The sequence below is a fragment of the Mustelus asterias genome, chromosome 23 (assembly GCF_964213995.1).
Source record: "Mustelus asterias chromosome 23, sMusAst1.hap1.1, whole genome shotgun sequence".
Taxonomy (NCBI): Eukaryota; Metazoa; Chordata; class Chondrichthyes; order Carcharhiniformes; family Triakidae; genus Mustelus; species Mustelus asterias.
The window spans coordinates 54,701,906-54,722,025 of record NC_135823.1 but is presented as its reverse complement, the minus strand read 5'-3'; the positions used below and the strand labels follow the sequence as shown (position 1 = coordinate 54,722,025).

General features: G+C 46.9%; 1 protein-coding gene across 1 annotated transcript in view; it reads left to right on the top strand.

Annotated features, from left to right (window-relative positions):
• Positions 1–20,120, top strand: part of pkd1a (polycystic kidney disease 1a) — a 229,998-nt gene that overhangs the window by 88,628 nt on the left and 121,250 nt on the right. Inside the window, exons 6-12 of the mRNA XM_078240701.1 lie at positions 4,163–4,807; positions 6,338–6,512; positions 8,733–8,953; positions 10,167–10,282; positions 14,880–15,030; positions 15,873–16,129; positions 17,369–18,109. Of these exons, the coding sequence (XP_078096827.1) occupies positions 4,163–4,807; positions 6,338–6,512; positions 8,733–8,953; positions 10,167–10,282; positions 14,880–15,030; positions 15,873–16,129; positions 17,369–18,109 (2,306 nt within the window). The remainder of the gene's footprint in view (positions 1–4,162; positions 4,808–6,337; positions 6,513–8,732; positions 8,954–10,166; positions 10,283–14,879; positions 15,031–15,872; positions 16,130–17,368; positions 18,110–20,120) is intronic.

The following is a 20,120-nucleotide window of genomic DNA, read 5'->3' as shown; positions in this document are numbered from 1 at the left end:
TTATCAACGGGTTGAAGCTCATCAGTTATTATCTTATGGGCTAGCCCAGAAAGCATCAAACTCTGTCAAGTGACAGAATAGTGTGAGCATAAAATGCTTGGTTTCATTGGTCAGAACATTGAATACAGGAGTTGGGACGTCTTGTTGAAAGTGTACAAGACATTGATAAGGCCACACTTGGAGTACTGTGCACAGTTTTGGTCACCCTATTATAGAAAGGATATTATTAAACTGGAAAGAGTGCAGAAAAGATTTACAAGGTTCTACCAGGATTTGATGGTTTGAATTATGAGGAGAGTCTGGATAGACTGGGACTTTTTTCTCTGGAGTGTAGAAGGCTGAGGGGTGAAATGATAGAGGTCTATAAAATAATGAGGGGCATTGATCAGCTAGATAGTCAATATCTTTTCCCAAAGATATGGGAATCTAAAACTAGAGGGCATAGGTTTAAGGTGAGAGGGAAGAGATACAAAAGGGTCCAGAGGGGCAACTTTTTCACACAGAAGGTGATGAATGTCTGGAACAAGCTGCCAGAGGTAGTAGTAGAGGCAGGTACAATTTTGTCTTTTAAAAAGCGTTTAGATAGTTACATGGATAGGATGGGTATAAAGGGATATGGGCCAAACACGGGCAATTGGGACGAGTTTAGTGGTTAAAAAAAAGGGGGCGACATGGACAAGTTGGGCCGAAGGGCTTGTTTCCATGCTGTAAACTTCTATGACTCTATGAATCTATGACTAAAATCTGGGACTGTGAGATGACCCAATGAGGAAGACCCGGCAGAAGGGAGGGTGGGGTCAATGATTGTCTTGGCTCTGTAGCCAGTGCCACAAACAAATTGAAAGCTGGGGCCTGTGAGATGCTTATTTGCAAAGCAGAATCCAATAAAAGGTATGGGCAAAGGGACAAAGAGCAGTTAGACAAAAACATGGAGCCCTTAAAGCTGCACTTAAAATCTCTTTTGAGCTAACCGAGTTGCTACAAAGGCTGACAACAATGGGGCATAACCTAAGGCCGTGAGGGCGATTAGGAAAGTGAAGCTGGATTGGTGCGTTGATATTGCCAATCCAGCATGATTCTAAAAACAGTCATATTCATTGGCTGGCGTCTGGTCAATCACCATCAAAGGTGCCAATGCTGGACAAATTAATTCCTTAATTGGGGCTGTCTAATTGTGATCAGTTAAATATTTGATGTATCTCTGCATACATTTTTCTATACAGGCAGAGAGTGAGATGGCAGAAAAGAACACAGATAGGTTTATTTATTAGTGTCACAAATAGGCTTACATTAACACTGCAATGAAGTTACTGTGTAAATCCTCTAGAATACCTTAATATATCGAAAATTCTCAGCGTTTTAATTAATATCATTGCAACACTTTTCAACGAAACTTCAATTAAACAGTTGTATAACTGATTGGGAAAATTAGTTTCTCCCTTGTGCCTATGTTCTCACACAGTAGGTATCTTCCTTTACATCCCACGCACTTACTCTACATGCCATATATCTGCAAATAAGGTGCTGTGGGAATGCATATGGAATCACAGCACCATGGAATGATACAGATCAGATGAAGGCCATTCAGCCAATTACAACTGTGCTGACTCCTTTGAGCTATCCAATTAGTCCTACGCCCCCAATGCTGTTTCCCCATAAGTGGACATCCAACTCCCTTTTGAAGTGACCAATGATTTTTTTTATTCATTCGTGGGACGTGGGCATTGCTGGCCAGCATTTATTGCCCATCCCTATTCGCCCTTGAACTGAGTGGCTTGCTGGGCCATTTCAAAGGGCAGTTGAAAGTCAACCACATTGCTGTGGCTCTGGAGTCACATATAGGCCGGACTGGGTAAGGATTCCCTGAGTGACATTAGTGAGCCAGATGGGTTTTTTCGACAATCGTCAATGGTTTCATAGTCATCAGTAGACTCTTAATTCCAGATTTTTTAAAATTGAATTCAAATTCCACCATCTGCCGTGGCGGGATTCGAACCAGGGTCCCCAGAATATTAGCTGAGTTTCTGGATTAATAGTTTGGTGATAGTACCACAAGGCCATCACCTCCCCTGCTTACACCCCCTTTTCAGAAGTACATTCTGGATCATTACAATGCTCTGTGTATGAAAATAACCACCTGACTGCCGTTTGGAACAGTTTCTCCTTATTTCCTCTGACAAGCTGTTCATGAACACGTCAAACATGTCTCCTCTTCAGTTACATAATAAACTGTAGAAAAGTGAGAAGTGTGGAGGAACTAAGGTGGGTCGTTAATGTACATGTCAGCAGATCTCTGAAGGTGGCTGGATGGGTCATGAGGTGAGGTGATCAAGAGGCATACGGCAGACTTGGCTTTATTAAAGAACAAAGTAAAGTACAGCACAGGAACAGGCCCTTCGGCCCGCCAAGCCTCTGCTGATCATGATGATCGAAACTAATCCAAACTAAATTCAAGAAAAAATCTCTGTCCTTACTCGGTCCGTATCCTTCTATTCCCTCCCTATTCATGTACCCATCCAGAAGCTTCTTAAATGTTGCTAATCATAGAATCCTACAGTGCAGAAGGATTCGGCCCATCAGGTCTACACTGACCATGATCCCACCCAGGCCCTATCCCCGTAACCCCAAGCATTTACCCTAGCTAGTCCCCCTGACACTAAGGGGCAATTTGAGCATAACCAATCCACCTAACTCGCACATCTTTGGACTGTGGGAGGAAACCGGAGCAGCCGGAGGAAACCCTCGCTGACATGGGGAAAACATACAAACTCCACACAGACAGTGATCCAAGCCGGGAATTGAACCTGGGTCTCTGGCATTATGAGGCAGCAGTGCCAACCACTGTGCCACCAAAGAACAAGAACAAAGAACAATACAGCACAGGAACAGGCCCTTCGGCCCTCCAAGCCCGTGCCGCTCCCTGGTCCAAACTAGACCATTCTTTTGGATCCCTCCATTCCCACTCCGTTCATATGGCTATCTAGATAAGTCTTAAACGTTCCCAGTATGTCCGCCTCCACCACCTTGCCCGGCAGCGCATTCCAGGCCCCCACCACCCTCTGTGTAAAATATGTCCTTCTGATATCTGTGTTAAACCTCCCCCCCCTTCACCTTGAACCTATGACCCCTCGTGAACGTCACCACCGACCTGGGGAAAAGCTTCCCACCGTTCACCCTATCTATGCCTTTCGTAATTTTATACACAATTATACACAACCGTGCCGCCCTTGTGCCTGCTTCCCACCACCACCTCTGGCAGCGCATTCCAGGCACCCACTACTCTCTGCATGAAAAACGTTCCCCGCGCATCACCCTTAAACTTTCCCCCTTTCACCCTGAACTTGTGCCCCTTGTAATTGACACTTCCACCCTTGGAAAAAGCCTCTGACTGTCCACCCTGTCTGTGCCTTTCATAATTTTGTAGACCTCCATCAGGTCTCCCCTCAGCCTCTGTCTTTCCAGTGAAAAGTCACAGAATATAAGAGTTGGGGAGGTTATGCAGGAACTGTTAAAACACTGGTTAGACCACAGCTGGAGCACTGCATACAGTTCTGGTCACTGCACCAGAGGAAAGATATGGTTGCACCAGAAAGGGTACAGAGGAGATTGATGAGGATGTTGTCTGGACTGCAGAATTTAATGCTTGGATAGGTAGAAAGATAGGGGAGACCTAACTGAAGTGTAAACATTGCAAGGGATCGTGATAGAGTGGATAGGAAGACCCTATTCTCCTTGATTGAAGAGTCCAAAACATGGGGGCGTATATTTAAGGGCAGAGGTCAGAGTTTTAGAGGGGATTCTTGTCATCCAGAAGGTGGTGAGGATCTGGAAAGGGTGGGATTGCCAGAAACTCTCTGAACATTTCCAAAACACTTGGATACGCACTTGAATCGTCATAGCCCACAAGGCTCCCAATCCAAAGCTGGAAAGTAGGACTAGGCTGGATGGCTCCTCGTTAGCTGGCATGGACGCAATGGGCCGAATGGCCTCCCTTCCTGCTGATTCTCAGGAGAACATCTCCAGCTTTCTCCAGTCTCTCCTCCCAATTGTCAAATGTAATCTACGCACAAAAGGTTTTAGATGTTTTGCCTTCCGTTTTGAATATATTCACAATGTCGCGGATGGACTTCACACTCAAATCTCTCATTATCTTTTTTCCCAGGGTCCGAGTTTGCAGCCTGCTCGCCTGACAGACAGTCAATAGTAAATTTAACCGTGGGGGCAGAGGAGATCTTCGACAGGGAAAACTGCATAGCATTCTGTTTTACTGTGGGTGAACTGTATGCTGCCTTGGACAATAAGAATGGTTGCCTGTGTGGCTCTGAATGTGAACCGGATTCATATTCTGTGTGTATGCCACAGGAAATAGATGGAGAGTGTATTCAGGGCTGTGGCTGCACTATTATAGGACAAGCGTTCGAAGTTACAGTTGCGAATTTTGCTGACCTACGCACTTTTAGCCTTTTCGAGGCCGCACGGTTGACTGTTAAGACTTTAGTTAACGTTAGCACTTTCCAGTGGGACTTTGGAGACCTGTCTCCAGTCTTAAACACGACCAGCCACGTGGTGTTCCACAAGTACGGTCTCCCAGGGACGTACCTGGTCAGCGTCGCATTCTCGATAAGCAGCAAGTCCACCTCACTGCATGTGGAGATCAACGTCTCGAATCCCCCTGGAAGCCTGGAGGTGGATTGCCCTCCTACAGTGCAAACCAACAAAAGCATTGATGTTAGGATCTATAACTGGAACAGCAACAGTGTTACAGCATCGTGGAGTGTTACAGCGTCTAACGATGACACAATAAAAGGTGAGTAAAAAGGGCGACTGATTAACAAATTCTGTTTCCTGCTGGGAATAGAAACATAAAAACTGGAAGCGTGGTAGCCATTCGGCCCTTCGAGCCTGCTCCACGATTCATTTTGATCATGGCTGATCATCGAATTCAATATCCTGATCCACCCTCCCCCCAAATATCCCCTGATCCCTTTAGCTCCAAGAGCTATGTATAATTTCCTCTTGAAATCAGACAACATTTTGGCCTCAACTACATTCCACATATTCACCACCCTCTGGGTGAAGAAATTTCTCCTCACCTCAGTTCTAATCTATATCCTCAGTTCTAACCTCTGTCCTCAAACTATGACCCCCTAGTTCTGGACTCCCCCACCATTGGGAACATTCTTTTTGAACCTACCCTGTCTAATCCTGTTAGAATTTTATAAGTTTCTATGAGATTTCCTCTCACTTTGCTAAACTCCAATGAATGTAATCCTAACCGATTTAGTCCCTCCTCATATGACAGGCCTGCCATCCCAGGAATCGGCCTGGCAAATCTTCGCTGTACTCCCTCTATAGCAAGGACATCCTTCCTCAGATAAGGACACCAAAACTACACACAATACTGCAGGTGTGGCCTCACCAATGCCCTGTACAATTCCAACTTGTGGATTTATTTTGCCTAGGTAGCCCTCTTCATGTGGGTGGTGTAGACAATGGCAGCTGTGTCTTTTTGAATGTTCCTCCCTTTTTCTTTGGAACACGGGGCATAATCTTAAAGCTGAAAAGAGAACATTTGAGAGTGACATTAGGACACACTTTTTCACACGGTGGGGGAGGGGGAGGGGGGTGAGGGCGAATGGAAACCTTCTCCCTCAATGTCCCTCTCTCTCTACCCCGAACCCCCACTCCACAATGTCCCACCCCTCACACCAGCAGGAATTTTTAAGATTGAAATTTCTGTTCATATCAAGGGATATGAAGCAAATATAGGCCAATGGCATTGAGGTATAGATTAGCTGTGATCTAGCATGTTTGAGGACTGAATGCCCCCCCCCTTCATCCACTCCTGTTCCTGTGCTCAAGTCAGATGGTGGGTTGGTTTCCCCTCTCCATTCAAGGAGAAATCCAAGGCCCTGTCTCAAGTCACACAATTCTTCAACCGTGATTCTAGGCGGGGTTCTCCGATCTCATCTGTGCCCGTCCCGCTTCAAGTGAGAACGGAGAATTTGACATTCCAGCCAAAACTCCATTCACCTTCAGCGGCAGCGGAGAATCTGAGCCGCGACCGAGGATGGAGGTTTTCGTCACTAGTCTCTCCATGTCCCATCCTCATTGTCCAAGGGTTGCTAATCATGGACTATGCCATGTTATCACCATGGGACAAGGTAGGCCCCAAGAACTGCCTCAGCTAGGATAGAGATTGAACCCACTTTGTTAGTGTGACTCTACACTGTAGTCTAGTCATCTAGTCAACTGAGCTAACCTAATGATACTGTGCTCTTGTCAGATAATGTCGGAATTTTCCTAATTTGTGTTTCTTATTTGTAATTCTCCACAGAGGCTCCATTTTGTCCATTAGGTGGACATCAGAACAACAATCACTGCTATAGGCTGGTAACAAATAGTTCCACGTGGCGAATGGCCCGTCACTTCTGTCAATCTCAGAGCGATGGTGACCTGGCAATTATAAAGAGTCCAGAGATTCAGAATTTTATAGCGAACATTACAGGATGGTAAGCTAGATATCAAGCGCATTAAGCTTGTTGCCAATTGTGTCTCATGCACTCCTACACTTTGGGTTCTTCTCCCATGAGTGAATCATTCTAGTTTACCTTGATGGCTGTGCCTTCAGCAGCCGAGGTCTGAAGCTCTGGAATTCCTTCCCTAAACCTCTCCACCTCTTTCTGTCCTCAAAATGCTCCACCTAACCTAATTAATTGGCCAACTGTCCAACTATCTCCTTTTTGTGATTCGATTTGTTTGACAATCATTCTTGTGAAGCCCCTTGGGATATCTTACCGCGTTAGAATCACAGAATCCATACCGTATAGAAGAGGCCATTCGGCCCATTGGGTCTGCACCAATTCTCTGGCAGAGTATTTCACCCAGGTCTCTCCCTTGTCCTATCCTGGTAATCCCACATATTTCCCATGGCCAATCCATCTAATCTACACATCTTGGGACACTAAGGGGCAATTTAGCATGGCCAATCCACCTAAACTGCACCTCTTTGGAGGAAGCTGGAGCACCCGGAGGAAACCCACGTGGACACGGGGAGAACGTGCAGACTCTGCACTGACAGTAACTCAAGGCCAGAAGTGAAGCCAGGACCCTGGCACCGTGAGGCAGCAGTGCTAACCACTGTGCCACCGTGTTGCTACATAAATGCAAATTGTTGCTGTTAACCAGAGGAGCAAAGCAGAACTCCATTTGGTCAGCACAATACATGTAGGTCATGCAGTTAGGATCAAGAGCAAGTCTACATGCGCACGATAATCATTGTTCTATTCAAAGACCACTGAACGCTTAGAGCATCTGCTTTCTGTGGGTGGCACGGTGGCACGTTCTCCCCGTGTCTGCGTGGGTTTCCTCCGGGTGCTCCCGTTTCCTCCCACAGTCCAAAGATATGCGGGTTAGGTTGATTGGCCATGCTAAATTGCCCCTTAGTGTCAGGAGATTAGTAGGGTAAAATATGTGAGGTTACGGGAATGGGTCTTGGGTGGGATTGTGGTCGGTGCAGACTAGATGGGCTGAATGGCCTCCTTCTGCACTGTAGGGATTCTATGTTTCGATGATTCTATTGCTTGGGCAGCATGGTGGCCCAGTGGTTAGCCAGGGACCCGGGTTCAATTTCCGGCCTTGGGTGACTGTGTGGAGTTTGCATCTTCTCCCCATGTCTGCGTGGGTTCCCTCCCACACTCCAAAGATGTGTGGGTTAGGTGGATAGGCCAGGGTAAATTGCCCCTGAGTGTCGCAAGATATATAGGTTAAGGGGATTAGCAGAGTAAATACGTGGTGTTGCAGGGTAAGCTTGGGTAAGATTTGGTGCAGACTTGATGGGCCGAATGGCCTGCTTCTGCACTGTAGGGATTCTATGATAAAAAGTTCCATATTCTCATCAATCTCCGGGTAGAAAGGTTTTTCCTGAACTCTCTGATAGATTTATTCATGGATACCCAATATTTATGTGTGTTCCCTCTGGCTTTGGGCACCTACATGAGTGGAAGCATCGGCTGGATTTTTACCTCCCACTTGTCACGAGAATTGAAAGCACCCCCTCCAGTGCAATCATGGGAAGGTCTGGTGCCCTTGGGTGGGATTTTACGGTTTCAGGACGAACGAGGCCATAAAATCCCACCCATTTTCTCTGCGTATCCCCGTCAAACCCTTTCATTATCTTGAATACCTCAATCAGGTCACCCCCGCCCCCAACCCCCCACTCAGTTTTCTCAGAGTTAATCAGAGTTTGGAAGTCTGGCCTGGCCAACCATCTGCAGATATTTAACTGTTGACACCTCACTCACATTGCTTTCCTGTTGGATTGTTCCCTACCTCTGGAATCACAGTGGCCACATCCCAAAGAGGCCTTTACGTGAGGTTGCTTTGGAACGTAGAATCCCTACAGTACAGAAGGAGGCCATTTGGCCCATCGAGTCTGTACCGACCACAATCCCCACCCAGGCATGATTTCTGTAACCCTCATTTACCCTAGCTAGTCCCCCTGACACTCAGGGGCAATTCACCAGGGCCAAGTAACCTAACCTGCCCATCTTTGGACTGTGGGAGGAAACCAGAGCACCCGGAGGAAACCCACGCAGACACGGGGAGAACGTGTAAACTCCACACTAGACAGCGACCCAAGCCGGGAATCGAACCTGGGTCCCTGGCGCTGTGCTAACCACTGTGCCACCCCTATGATCGGTTTAATGCGGCCTTGTTTTTCTTTATTGCAGCGAGCATCCTGTGTGGATAGGTCTCAGTGATACTACTGGCGCTGGAACGCTGCAGTGGGTGGACGGGTCTACCCTGGAAACCTTTCAGGACTGGTTGCCCGGGCAACCAAACATGCTACTCAGTAACAGCTGCGTGCTTATGGGCGAAAACCTCACAGGAGAATGGAAGACAGACCTCTGTACCACAAGAAGGAGCTTTGTTTGCGAGTACAGAGCAGGAGGTTTGTGAATAAAATGGTTACATTAAGTTACAGTAAGAAGTCTCACAACACCTGGTTAAAGTCCACCAGGTTTATTTGGAATCACGATCTTTTGGAGCACTGCCTCTTCATCATTCTTCACCTGATGCCCGCCCCAGTCCAACACCGGCATCTCCACATCATGGCTACATTGAGTTAAATATAGACACTAGAAACAGGAGTAGGCCATTTGGCCCTTTGAGCCTGCTCCGCCATTCATTTTGACCATGGCTGATCATCAAATTTAACATCCTGATCCCCGTTCTCCCACATATCCCTTGATCCCTTTCGCCCCCCAAGAGCTATATCTAATTTCTTCTTGAAATCACTCAACATTTTGGCCTCAGCTACTTTCTGTGGTAGTGGATTCCACATATTCATCACCTTCTGGGTAAAGAAATTTCTCCTCACTTCAGTCCTAAAAGGTTTACCCCTTATCCTCAAACTATTAACCCCCCTAGTTCTGGACTCCCCCACTGTCAGGAACATTCTTTCTGAATCTACCCTGTTGGAATTTTGTAAGATTCCCTCTCACTCTTCTGAAATCCATTGAACATAACCCTAACCTATGGGATGCTCAGATTTGTAAATTGGCACATGGTGAATACAAAAACGAGGAATGATGCTAAACCTTTGAAGAAATTTCTCCTCACCTCAGTCGTAAACATTATTCTCAACAAAGTTGAGGACTTCTCGCTGATTCTTCAGAGGACAATGGTGCTTTTTCTTCTCAATCTTTTTCCACCCTTCCCCCATTCTTTTTTGAAGACATTACTCCCCTCATATTTGGGCAGAGTTTCTTGGGTGCCATGTCTTCATACTCTTGTCTTCAAGGAGCACTGCACTTGGTTGCTGCAGGCCAGAATAGCTAGTCCAGCACCACCCAAGCATGGTGATAGTTTAACTTGGCGACAATGTGGGAAGATTTCTTCTCATCGCTGTTCTCCATGCAAGGATTATGATCAAATGCACCATGACATGTTCACAATAAGCAGAAGGTTACAAGATGTTCAGTCTAACCATCTCCACAATTAAGACTCACAAAGTAGGTCAATCATTGATAACATTGAGGAGAAATATCGTTGGATAGTGACTCATTTTTAAGTTAAAGATGCCCTCGTTCTTTGTTTTACTGTCATTCTGTGGCCATTTGCAAACTTTTCTTTGCCGAGCATTTTATTTGTTTACCAATCAGAAACGATACCAGGTGCCAATTACTATTTGTTGGGATCCTCGGCATTTAGTAGCCATCTTCCTGTGAAGAATATCACCGTGAACAACAGTGCACCGACACCAACAGGACTGGTGGAGGTAAGTGGTTGTCTACCTGTGTTACATTTGAAAAATTGTCAGTTTCTAAAGAAACACGTCAGGAGATGGTGGCGTGAGCGTGTTTGCAAAGTGCACATGTCGTGGTTGGTGTAGTATAAGGGTCTGGCACGTAAAGGATTAATCATAGAATCATAGAGTGCAGAAGAAGCTGCTCGGCCCATCGAGTCTGTACCGACACATTAGAAACACCTGAACTACCACCTAATCCCATCTGCTAACACTTGGCCCATAGCCTTGAATGTTATGATGTGCCAAGTGCTCATCCAGGTACTTTTTAAAGGATGTGAGGTCACCTGCTTCTACCACCCTCCCAAGCAGCGCATTCCAGACCGTCACCACCCCCAGAGTAAAAAGGTTTTTCCTCACATTCCCCCTAAACCTCCTGCCCCTCACCTTGAACCTATGTCCCCTTGTGACTGACCCTTCAACTATGGGGAACAGCTGCTCCTTATCCACTTTGTCCATGTCTCTCATAATCTTGTACACCTCGATCAGGTCACCCCTCAGTCTTCTCTGCTCCAATCCAACCTCTCTTCATAACTTAAATGTTCCATGCCAGGCAGCATCCTGGTGAATCTCCTCTGCACCCCCTCCAGTGCAATCACATCCTTCTGATAATGTGGCGACCAGAACTGCACACAGTACTCCAGCTGTGGCCTCACCCAAGTTCTATACAACTCCAACATGACTTCCCTGCTTTTGTAATTTATGCCTCGATTGATAAAGGCAAGTGTTCCATATGTCTTTTTCACCACCCTACCAACATGCTGCCATCAATGGTGGTGGAGGCAAACTCGATAGGGTCTTTTAAGAGACTTCTGGATGAGTACATGGGACTTAATAGGATTGAGGGTTATAGGTAAGCCTATATATAGGCCTAGGTAGGTAGGGACATGACCGGCGCAACCTGTGGGCCGAAGGGCCTGCATGTGCTGTAGTTTTTCTATGTTCTATGCCGTTCCATCTTCAGAGAGCTGTGGACCAACATACCAAGGTCTCTGTTCCACAGAATGTCCAAATGTCCGACCATTCATTGAATATTCCTTTTCCAAGTACTCCTTCTAAAGTGTGGGACTGAGTACAGTACCTCCCATACGGTGATGTGACAGAACACATTGTTTTTGCAAAATTGTACATTATTCATGAAATATCTAAAAGAAAAATGACAAAACATTTCAAATTGTCATAACAGGAAAGTGCAATGATATCCACATTTTCTACAAAGGGCAGCACAGTGGCACAGTGGTTAGCAGTACCAGGGACCCAGGTTCAATTCCGGCCTTGGGTGACTGTCTGTGTGGAGTTTGCACATTCTCCCCGTGTCTGCAATGGTTTCCTTTGGGTGCTGTGGTTTCCTCTCACGGTCCAAAGATGTGCAGGCTAGGTGGATTGGCCATGCTAAATTGCCCCCTAGTGTCCCAAGATCTGTAGGTCAGGGAAATTAACCATGGTAAAGGCATGGGGTTGGGGAGGGGGGGCAGTGGAGGGTTAGCCTGGGGAAGATGCTATATCGGGGAGTCTGTGCAGACTTAATGGACCAAATGGCCCTCTTCTGCACTGTTGGGATTCTATGATTCTATCAAAATGCACTCTGAGGTGCTTCAGTACAATAAGTAGAACACTACCAACATTTCAAAATGGCAATCACAAAAAGTACAGATTTATCTACATGGGTCACATGGCACTCTGAGGTCCTTCAACACAGGTGCATTTATTGGATATAGTCAAGAACAAGATTACAGTCCAAAAACACATGACCCACACCCGGCTGTCAGCCTACTGTTGGAGAGAGACGTGTGCACAAGCCAGCATGGAGTTGGTTTCCATCTTGAACCCTTTGCTCTGTACATGTCCATAGTTCTTGTAGTTAATAAATACATAGTTACCTTCTTAAGACTGTGAAGACTTTATTAAAACGTAGTGAATGGTACTACAGCAGTTTTGAAAGCTGTATTTTCCTTGCACAATGTGGAGAGAAGGAAAGCATTTGCAGTTTTATAGAGCGGTTCTCCGTACATTTTACAGTCAGTGAAGTATTTTCGAAGCCATTCCCATAATGTAGGAAATAAAGCCAAGTTGTGCACAACAGGCAGCTATGTAAGATAGTGAACAGACCATCTTTATAAGTGTTGTCTGAGGGAATTTAGACCTATTTTGCATGACTGAAAAGAGAAGTGTGTTTTGGCAGTCTCAGTTCAGTTCCTGGTCTCACAGTGCAACATTACCCCTAATACAGAAACCTCACAAAGAGAGGCCGCAGGATGGTGTGAAAAATAAATAGTGCTGTGATAAAGTGCAGTAGGGCTAGTGCTCAGGGGCAGTAGGGATGTTATTGCAGTGTTATAGGCATGCCAAAGGTTGATACTGAGGTATGAGGGTAGCTTTCAACTTATCCCCTTAAGCACCAACTTGGCCGAACGATTTGTCTCCAATGTAGCCTTTCATCCCGTGGAAGGCAACAGTGCAGACTCGAAGGGCCGAATGGCCTATTCTTGCTTCTATTTTCTATGATTCTATGGAAGCTCGCTCGCTAGGGGCAGCACAGTGGCACAGTGGTTAGCACTGCTATCTCACAGCGCCAGGGGCCCAGGACCGATTCCCAGCTAGGGTCACTGTCTGTGTGGAGTTTGCACTTTCTCCCCGTGTCTGCGTGGGTTTCCTCCAGATGCTCCAGTTTCTACCCGCTTTCCAAAGATGTGCGGGTTAGGTTGATTGGCCATGCTAAATTGCCACTTAGTGTCAGGGGGACTAGCAGGGTAAATATGTCGTATGAGAAATGGTTGAGGACTCTGGGTCTGTACTCGTTGAGAGTTTGTAAGAATGAGGGGGAATCTTATTGAAACTTACAGGATACTACGAGGCCTGGATAGAGTGGACGTGGAGAGGATGTTTCCACTAGTAGGAAAAGCTAGAACCAGAGGGCACAACCTCAGGCTAAAGGGACGATCCTTTAAAACAGGGATGAGGAGGAATTTCTTCAGCCAGAGAGTGGTGAATCTGTGGAACCCTTTGCCGCAGACGGCTGTGGAAGCCAGGTCATTGAGTGTCTTTAAGACACAGGTAGATAGGTTCTTGATTAATAAGGGGATCAGGGGTTATGGGGAAAGGGCAGGAGAATGTGGATGAAAAAAATATCAGCCATGACTGAATGGTGGAGTAAACTCGATGGCTCGAGTGGCCTAATTCTGCCCCTATGTCTTATGGTCTTATGTGGGGTTACGGGGATACAGCCTGCGTGGGATTGTGGTTGGTGCAGACTTGAAGGGCCGAATTGCCTCCTTCTGTACTATAAGGATTCTATGATTCTATAAAATCATCTGGCAATCGAATCCACCCAGATACCACACGGAGGGTGATGAGTGGTAATGATAAAGATTACACCTGTAATTTTGGGGCAGGTTACAGGGAGGTTTTAGAAAGAAAATAAGTTGTTTGCATTTATATAGCGCCTTTCAGGACATCCTGTATAACATCAGATTAAGCACATGTGACATGTCGTAGCTTTGTAATGTCGGGAATGGGAGTCGCCAATTTGTGCATGGCAAGATCCCATAGATAGCAATGTGATAAATGATCGGGTAATCTATTTTAGTCATGTGGGTTGACACATGAGGGAAAATTCCCCTACTCCTTTCTAAAATAGTGTCATGAGATATTTTATTCCGAGTTGAGAGGGCAGACAGGGCCTTGCTTATCATCTCTGTCAAAAGTGAGCGGGATTTTCCACCATTCGCCCCCCCCACCCCGCCCCGTGGCATGTTCCATGGTGGCAGAGGTGGCCCGCCATTGGCAGGCGGTGGGATCATCTGGTCCTGTCACTGTCACCGGAGTTTCCTGTTGTACGCACCCCTCACTGCTGGGATACCCACGGCAGGCATTCACCTTCGGCGAGACTGGAAGATCCTGCTTGCAGGAATGGCCGGAAAATTCTGACCAGTAGCTCCGGCGGTGCATCAACCCCTTATTTATTTTATTAGTGTCACAAGTAGGCTTACATTAACACTGCAATGAAGTTACTATGAAAATTCTCTAGTCGCCACACTCCGGGGCCTGAGGGAGAATTTGGCATGGCCAATGCACATAACCAGCACATCTTTTGGACTGTGGGAGGAAACCGGAGCACCCAGAGGAAAACCACGCAGACACGGGGAGAGTGTGCAGACTCCACACAGACAGTAATCCAAGCCAGGAATCGAACCCGGGTCCCTGGCGCTGTGAGGCAGCGGTGCTAACCACTGTGCCACTGTGCCGCCCATTACGAATTTGAATTGCATGTTCAGGTCTCTGGTTTGAAGTTTGCAACCACAACCTGCTAGCTTAAAGCTAAGCACGCCAGCATTGAGCCATGGCTGATTTGTTACTCTAGTAGTAGATGATGTATCTGGCTTGACTGTACTAGGTGCTGACATTGGCTTGTCAATAATAGCAAATGTTTCCCCCCCCGCCCCGCCGGTGATAGTTTGTCCAGAGTTTGCTATGTATCAATGCATTTTTTTAGTTAATAGAAATAGGAGAAGGGGGTGAATATCTTTAACATTCCCTCAATACTAATTGTTTTTATACTTTGGTCTCGCAGCTCATGTTCTTCCCAGGCCTTTGGTTCAACCATACAGGTTTTGTGTCAGTGGTGGAGTTGGCCACACAAAATCTGAACCACACCGTCCAGGTGATATTTCAGATCTACCGGCCGAGATGTACTGGAAAAGACAAATACCTTGTGACACCAGGTAACAGCTTAACAATGGGAGTCAGAAAGCAATCTCATTCCTCCTTGCATGGACAGTCAACAAAGTGCATAGTCTCTGAAACAAATCTGTTAGGAGGCCTCAAGTGCTTGGCTTATGTGGTGAACCATAGATGGTTACCACTATGGGTACTGAACCATAGATGGTTATCACTATGGGTACTTGTACATATGTTACTCTTGTTACTGTTGGGGTTAGGGTTGGGGTGTTCCACCTGTTAGCATTGTTCTGTGGTACACTCCGTTTGGCTCCGCCTTCTTATAGGAGTATAAAGGTCACTGCCACTTCCTAGTGACCCTTAGTCTGGGATAGTATTGTTAAGCAGTGTGCTCTATTCTTGTTGCGAATAAAAGCCTTTATTTCCCGAGTACGATCTAGCCTCTCGAGTGAATTAATCGCGCATCAGCTTACGATTATATAAATACATACAATGCACAGCAGAGAAAGAGGCCATTCGGCCCAACTAGTCTGAACTGGTGCTTATCTTCCACGTGAATTTCCTCCCATTCCATCTACATTTCAGCAACTCTTCCTATCCCCTTTTCTCTCTTGCCATCATCTGATTTCCTTTGGAAAGCATTCATGCTGTTTGCCTCAGCCGCTTCCTATAGTATAGAGCTTGACACGTACACATATGTAAAGCTACATAGGGCGTCCACACGCATACACTTATACTCCACACAAAATTATACACACAATGATTGTATTAGAAATGTTAACAAAATGTACATGGAAAATGTATATCCTTTTCTTTGAAATGGTGTTGGAGAAAGTTTCTAAAAATAGCTATACTTTCATAACCATTGAACAATTTCTCCTTGCAGATGATGAAGAAGCCTGTTCGTCCTTTGCTTTTTGCTTGCCTCGAGCTCCTAGCAACATCAGCCACGGCTGCACCGGTGACACCAAATGGTGCAGTTTGGCTGAAACATGCTTGCCGCTCAATAGACACTGTGGCACTGATGTCTTTGTTCGGTGTCCGAATTTACTCCTGCCGCACTTCAGCAAAAACCATCCAAGTTATGATCTTGTGACGGAGGTTCCCTGCACGGTGCCAGCCCAGAGCGCCACGCATTATGTGGTAGGATCATCTTTCCCTTTCGCTATTGTTGCCTGTGGGGTCTTTACCATTTCTGTGCGTAGCCTAGGTTCCAATCTGTTATCTTAGATCACCTTAAGATGGTGAATCAGTCCGGCCTGTCGAGAGGCAAACAGCCTGATCACCTGAATCAAGGGTGTGACTGCTTCAATGGGGCAGCATGGTGGCACAATGGTTAGCACTGCTGCCTCAGTGCCAGGGACCCGGGTTCGATTCCCGGCTTGGGTCACTGTCTGTGCGGGGTCTGCATGTCAAGCCTGGGTGCTCCGATTTCCTCCCACAATCCGTAAGACGTGCTAGTTAAGTGCATTGGACATGCTAAATTCTCCCTCAGTGTACCCGAACAGGAGCCGGAGTGTGGCGACTAGGGGATTTTCACAGTAACTTCATTGAAGTGTTAATGTAAGCCTACTCTTGACACTAATAAATCAACTTTAAAAAAACTTAACCTTAAAAAAGTGCAACACTGCTATCCTGGACAGACTGCCATGTCCAGGTATAAATGGATAACCTGTCCCGATGGACCTTAATGAGGCCACTCAGGCTCAGGCCATGTCGCTTTTTTAAATTCAATTGTAGGACATGGGCATCGTTGACTAGCCCAGCATTCATTGCCCATCCCAATTTGCCCTTGAGAAGGTGGTGGTGAGCTGCCTTCTTGAAATGCCACATTGTGGGTTGACCCACAATGCTACAGTGGGAGGGATAGAGGGCTAAGGAAGAGCAGGGGTTAATTCTCCTTGGCATCCTTCCCACCCCACCCCCTCCCTCACCCCTTCAGAAGCAATTCTGCCCTGTCGCTGGCCTGTTTGAATACTGCCCACCTCCTTTCTCCACTCCCTCACATTTGACCTACCAGCCAGCTGAAGTGGCTAATTTCCCACACTCCCACTTAACCAGCATGCTGTCGCTAGTGCCCATGTGGCCTTCAAGGTGGCTTGGCACCGATGGGCAAGGAAGCACCAGCTCTCCATTGACTCGAGATGATGGCGAGAATCAGACCCCCACCACCCGCATCCCGTCCCCACTTCAACCCTAATTCTGAGCCTTGTGTGAGGTTGGTTATTTTTCCGCTCATCCTCCAGTCCTAAACCAGCTGCCCGATCATGACCACTGACTGACCGTCATCCCAATCCCAGCATTTGTCCTCCCGCCCCACTTTGTGGCTAAGTATTCGCAGAATATCCGAAAAATAAGTTTATCATTTTCTCCCGCGTCCAGCTACTGTTGACAGATGAAAGGATTGAGGTGCAGTCCAATGACATCATAGCTATTCAACACGACGGCAAGCCCGGAAGTTTCTTACAGTGTCAACAGAATGATTCGTCGCCCTGGCAACAGAGTTACTTCAGCGGGATCTATTCCAGTGGGAGCAGGGATCTTTGGAGAAACCTGACCGAGAGGAACTGGACAGATGGCACCGTGTGCAACTTGCGGGTGCTGTACACCCAGCGGCAAGAAACCGTGGCAAGCAGTCCCCTGCTCCGCGCTGGGCAGCAGTCCCCGGGCGTTTACACCTACCAAGCAATGATGGAAAACAGGCCGTTCTACAGCAACGCGTCCTGCACCGTCCAGGTTGTGGCGCCAATTACCCATCTCAGCGTCATTTACCCGCCAAAGCAAAATGGCGTCATCTACGTGCCGAGGGGCCGAGCGGTCATCATCGTGAAGGTGAAGTCGTCTGACAGGACGTCGACCAGTTGGTTAGGGAGTGACCGCAATTTCAGCTGCGAGGCGGCCTGCCCCTCGGAGCTCTCCTCCAGCTGTGAAGAGGACAATAACACCTGTTTCTCGCGTATCCCGCTGGCCTTCAAAGATTGCAATCTAACCAGCATCGTGGTCACCGCAAAGAACCAGGTTAGCTCTGTCAACAAGACGGTCACAGTTAAAGCTGAAGATCCGATCGAAGGACTCCTGATTTTACCCGATCCAAGTGTCCGTGTGCTGTCCAACTCTCTGGTGGTAAGATACGTCTTATACTCTTTCTTTAATCCACAGCTCTTTCCGAACGTTAATTTTAGCTCTCATTGATCGACAGTGTTGATTTATTTCAGTGAACAATGGTGAAGTTCTGAATATGCCAGTCATTGGGGTGGCGTGGTGGCACAGTGGTTAGCACTGCTGCCTCACAGCGCCAGGGACCCAGGTTCAATTCCGGCCTCGGGTAACTGGGAGTTTGCACGATCTCTTTGACAAAGAGTCATCTGGACTCGAAACGTCAGCTCTTTTCTCTCCTTGCAGATGCTGCCAGACCTGCTGAGATTTTCCAGCATTTTCTCTTTTGGGTTGCACAAATCTCTCTGCGTCTGCGTGGGTCTCCTCCGAGTGCTCCGGTTTCGTCCCACAGTCCGAAAGTGCGTGTTAGGTGGATTGGCCATGCTAAATTGCTCCTTAGTGTCAGGGAGACTGGCTAGGGTAAACGCATGGGTTTTTTTGTGGATAGGGCCTGGGGGTGGGATTAGAGTCGGTGCAGGCTCAATGGGCTGAATGGCCTCCTTCTGCACTGTAAGGGTTTTTATGATAAGTTGGCACTTGTAATCAGAGAGGGCCCTACATGACTGGCTGGAAGTTTCCTATTAGCTAATTTTGGCGTGCTCTTCGGGGCTGGTGAAGATGGTATAGAGCAGCGACTAACTTGGTATGTACCTGACCAGGTAATTCTTCATGCTGATCCCCCAGGAGTACCTTTGAGTGACATCGGAAACTGGGCATAACTGCCATTTATATACCTCTCACAATTTCCATTTCCGTTGAGAGATGTACGAGTGATTGAATGGATACTTTTAGTTTCAAATCACAATTACCATCTGGATATTTAAAGCGGGAATATCCTCTGTTGCCTTTACTCTTGCTAAGCAGAGAAATCTCCCACACCGCTCCAAAAATATTCACTGTAAAACACTGTTTTCTGAACTGTAGGAATGAGGAGCTACTTTAGAAGTGTCACAGTGGCACAGTGGTCCCTCTCAGCGCCAGGGACCTGAATTCCATTCCCAGCCTGGGTCACTGTCTGTGTGGAGTCTGCACATTCTCCCTGTGTCCGCGTAGGTTTCCTCCAGGTGCTCCGGTTTCGTCCCACAGTCCAAAGACATTGGCCGTGCTAAATTCTCCCTCAGTGTACCCAAACAGGCACCGGAGCATGGCGATTAGGGGATTTTCACAATAACTTCATTGCAGTGTTAATGCAAGTCGACTTGTGACACTGATAAATAAACTTTAAACTTTTGGGCATGTGCAGAATGCAGACTCAACAAGAGAAAAAAAACTTAATGTCACACAGCATAGTCATAATCAGCCCATCACGCTGGCGCCAGCTCTTTGAAAGAGTTACCCAGTCTCCTGTGTTTTCCGCATAGCCCTACGATTTTTCCCATTTCGACTCCTCCTCTTCCTGGTGCCGTGCCCTCAGAGGGCACTGGCAAGCATGGACTTCCATTGCCTTGGTCCATGATTGTGTGTGCTTTTCTGTCGCTTTCTGCAGTATAGCTGACCGGGTAACTCTCCCACTCATACCACCTGTCATCAGGTGTATTAGAAGGATTTATGGGCCGATCATTGACCTGTTCTGCCATGTTATGAACGCACCTTCTAAGCCATTCAAGTCCTGAAGTGGGACTTGAATCTGGAGCTTCTAGCCCAGATATAGGGATGTTACCAATGCACCACAAGGTCGCCTCCATTTTGACTGCATTTCCAGTTCCCTGTTTGAAAGCTGCTGTAGAATCTGTTTCCATCACCCTTTCAGGCGGTGCATTCCAGACTCGCTGTGCAACTCGCTGTGCAATGACATTTCTCCTCATCTCCCCACCTGGGTCTTTTACCAGTGACCTGAAACCTGTGTCCCCTGGTTACTAACCCATCAACCAGCGGAATCGCTATCTTCATATTAACTCAACTAAATTCCATTCACAATCTCGAAAGCATCTTCCCATAACCTTCTCTGCTCCAAGGAGAACAATCTGGGAACTATTAT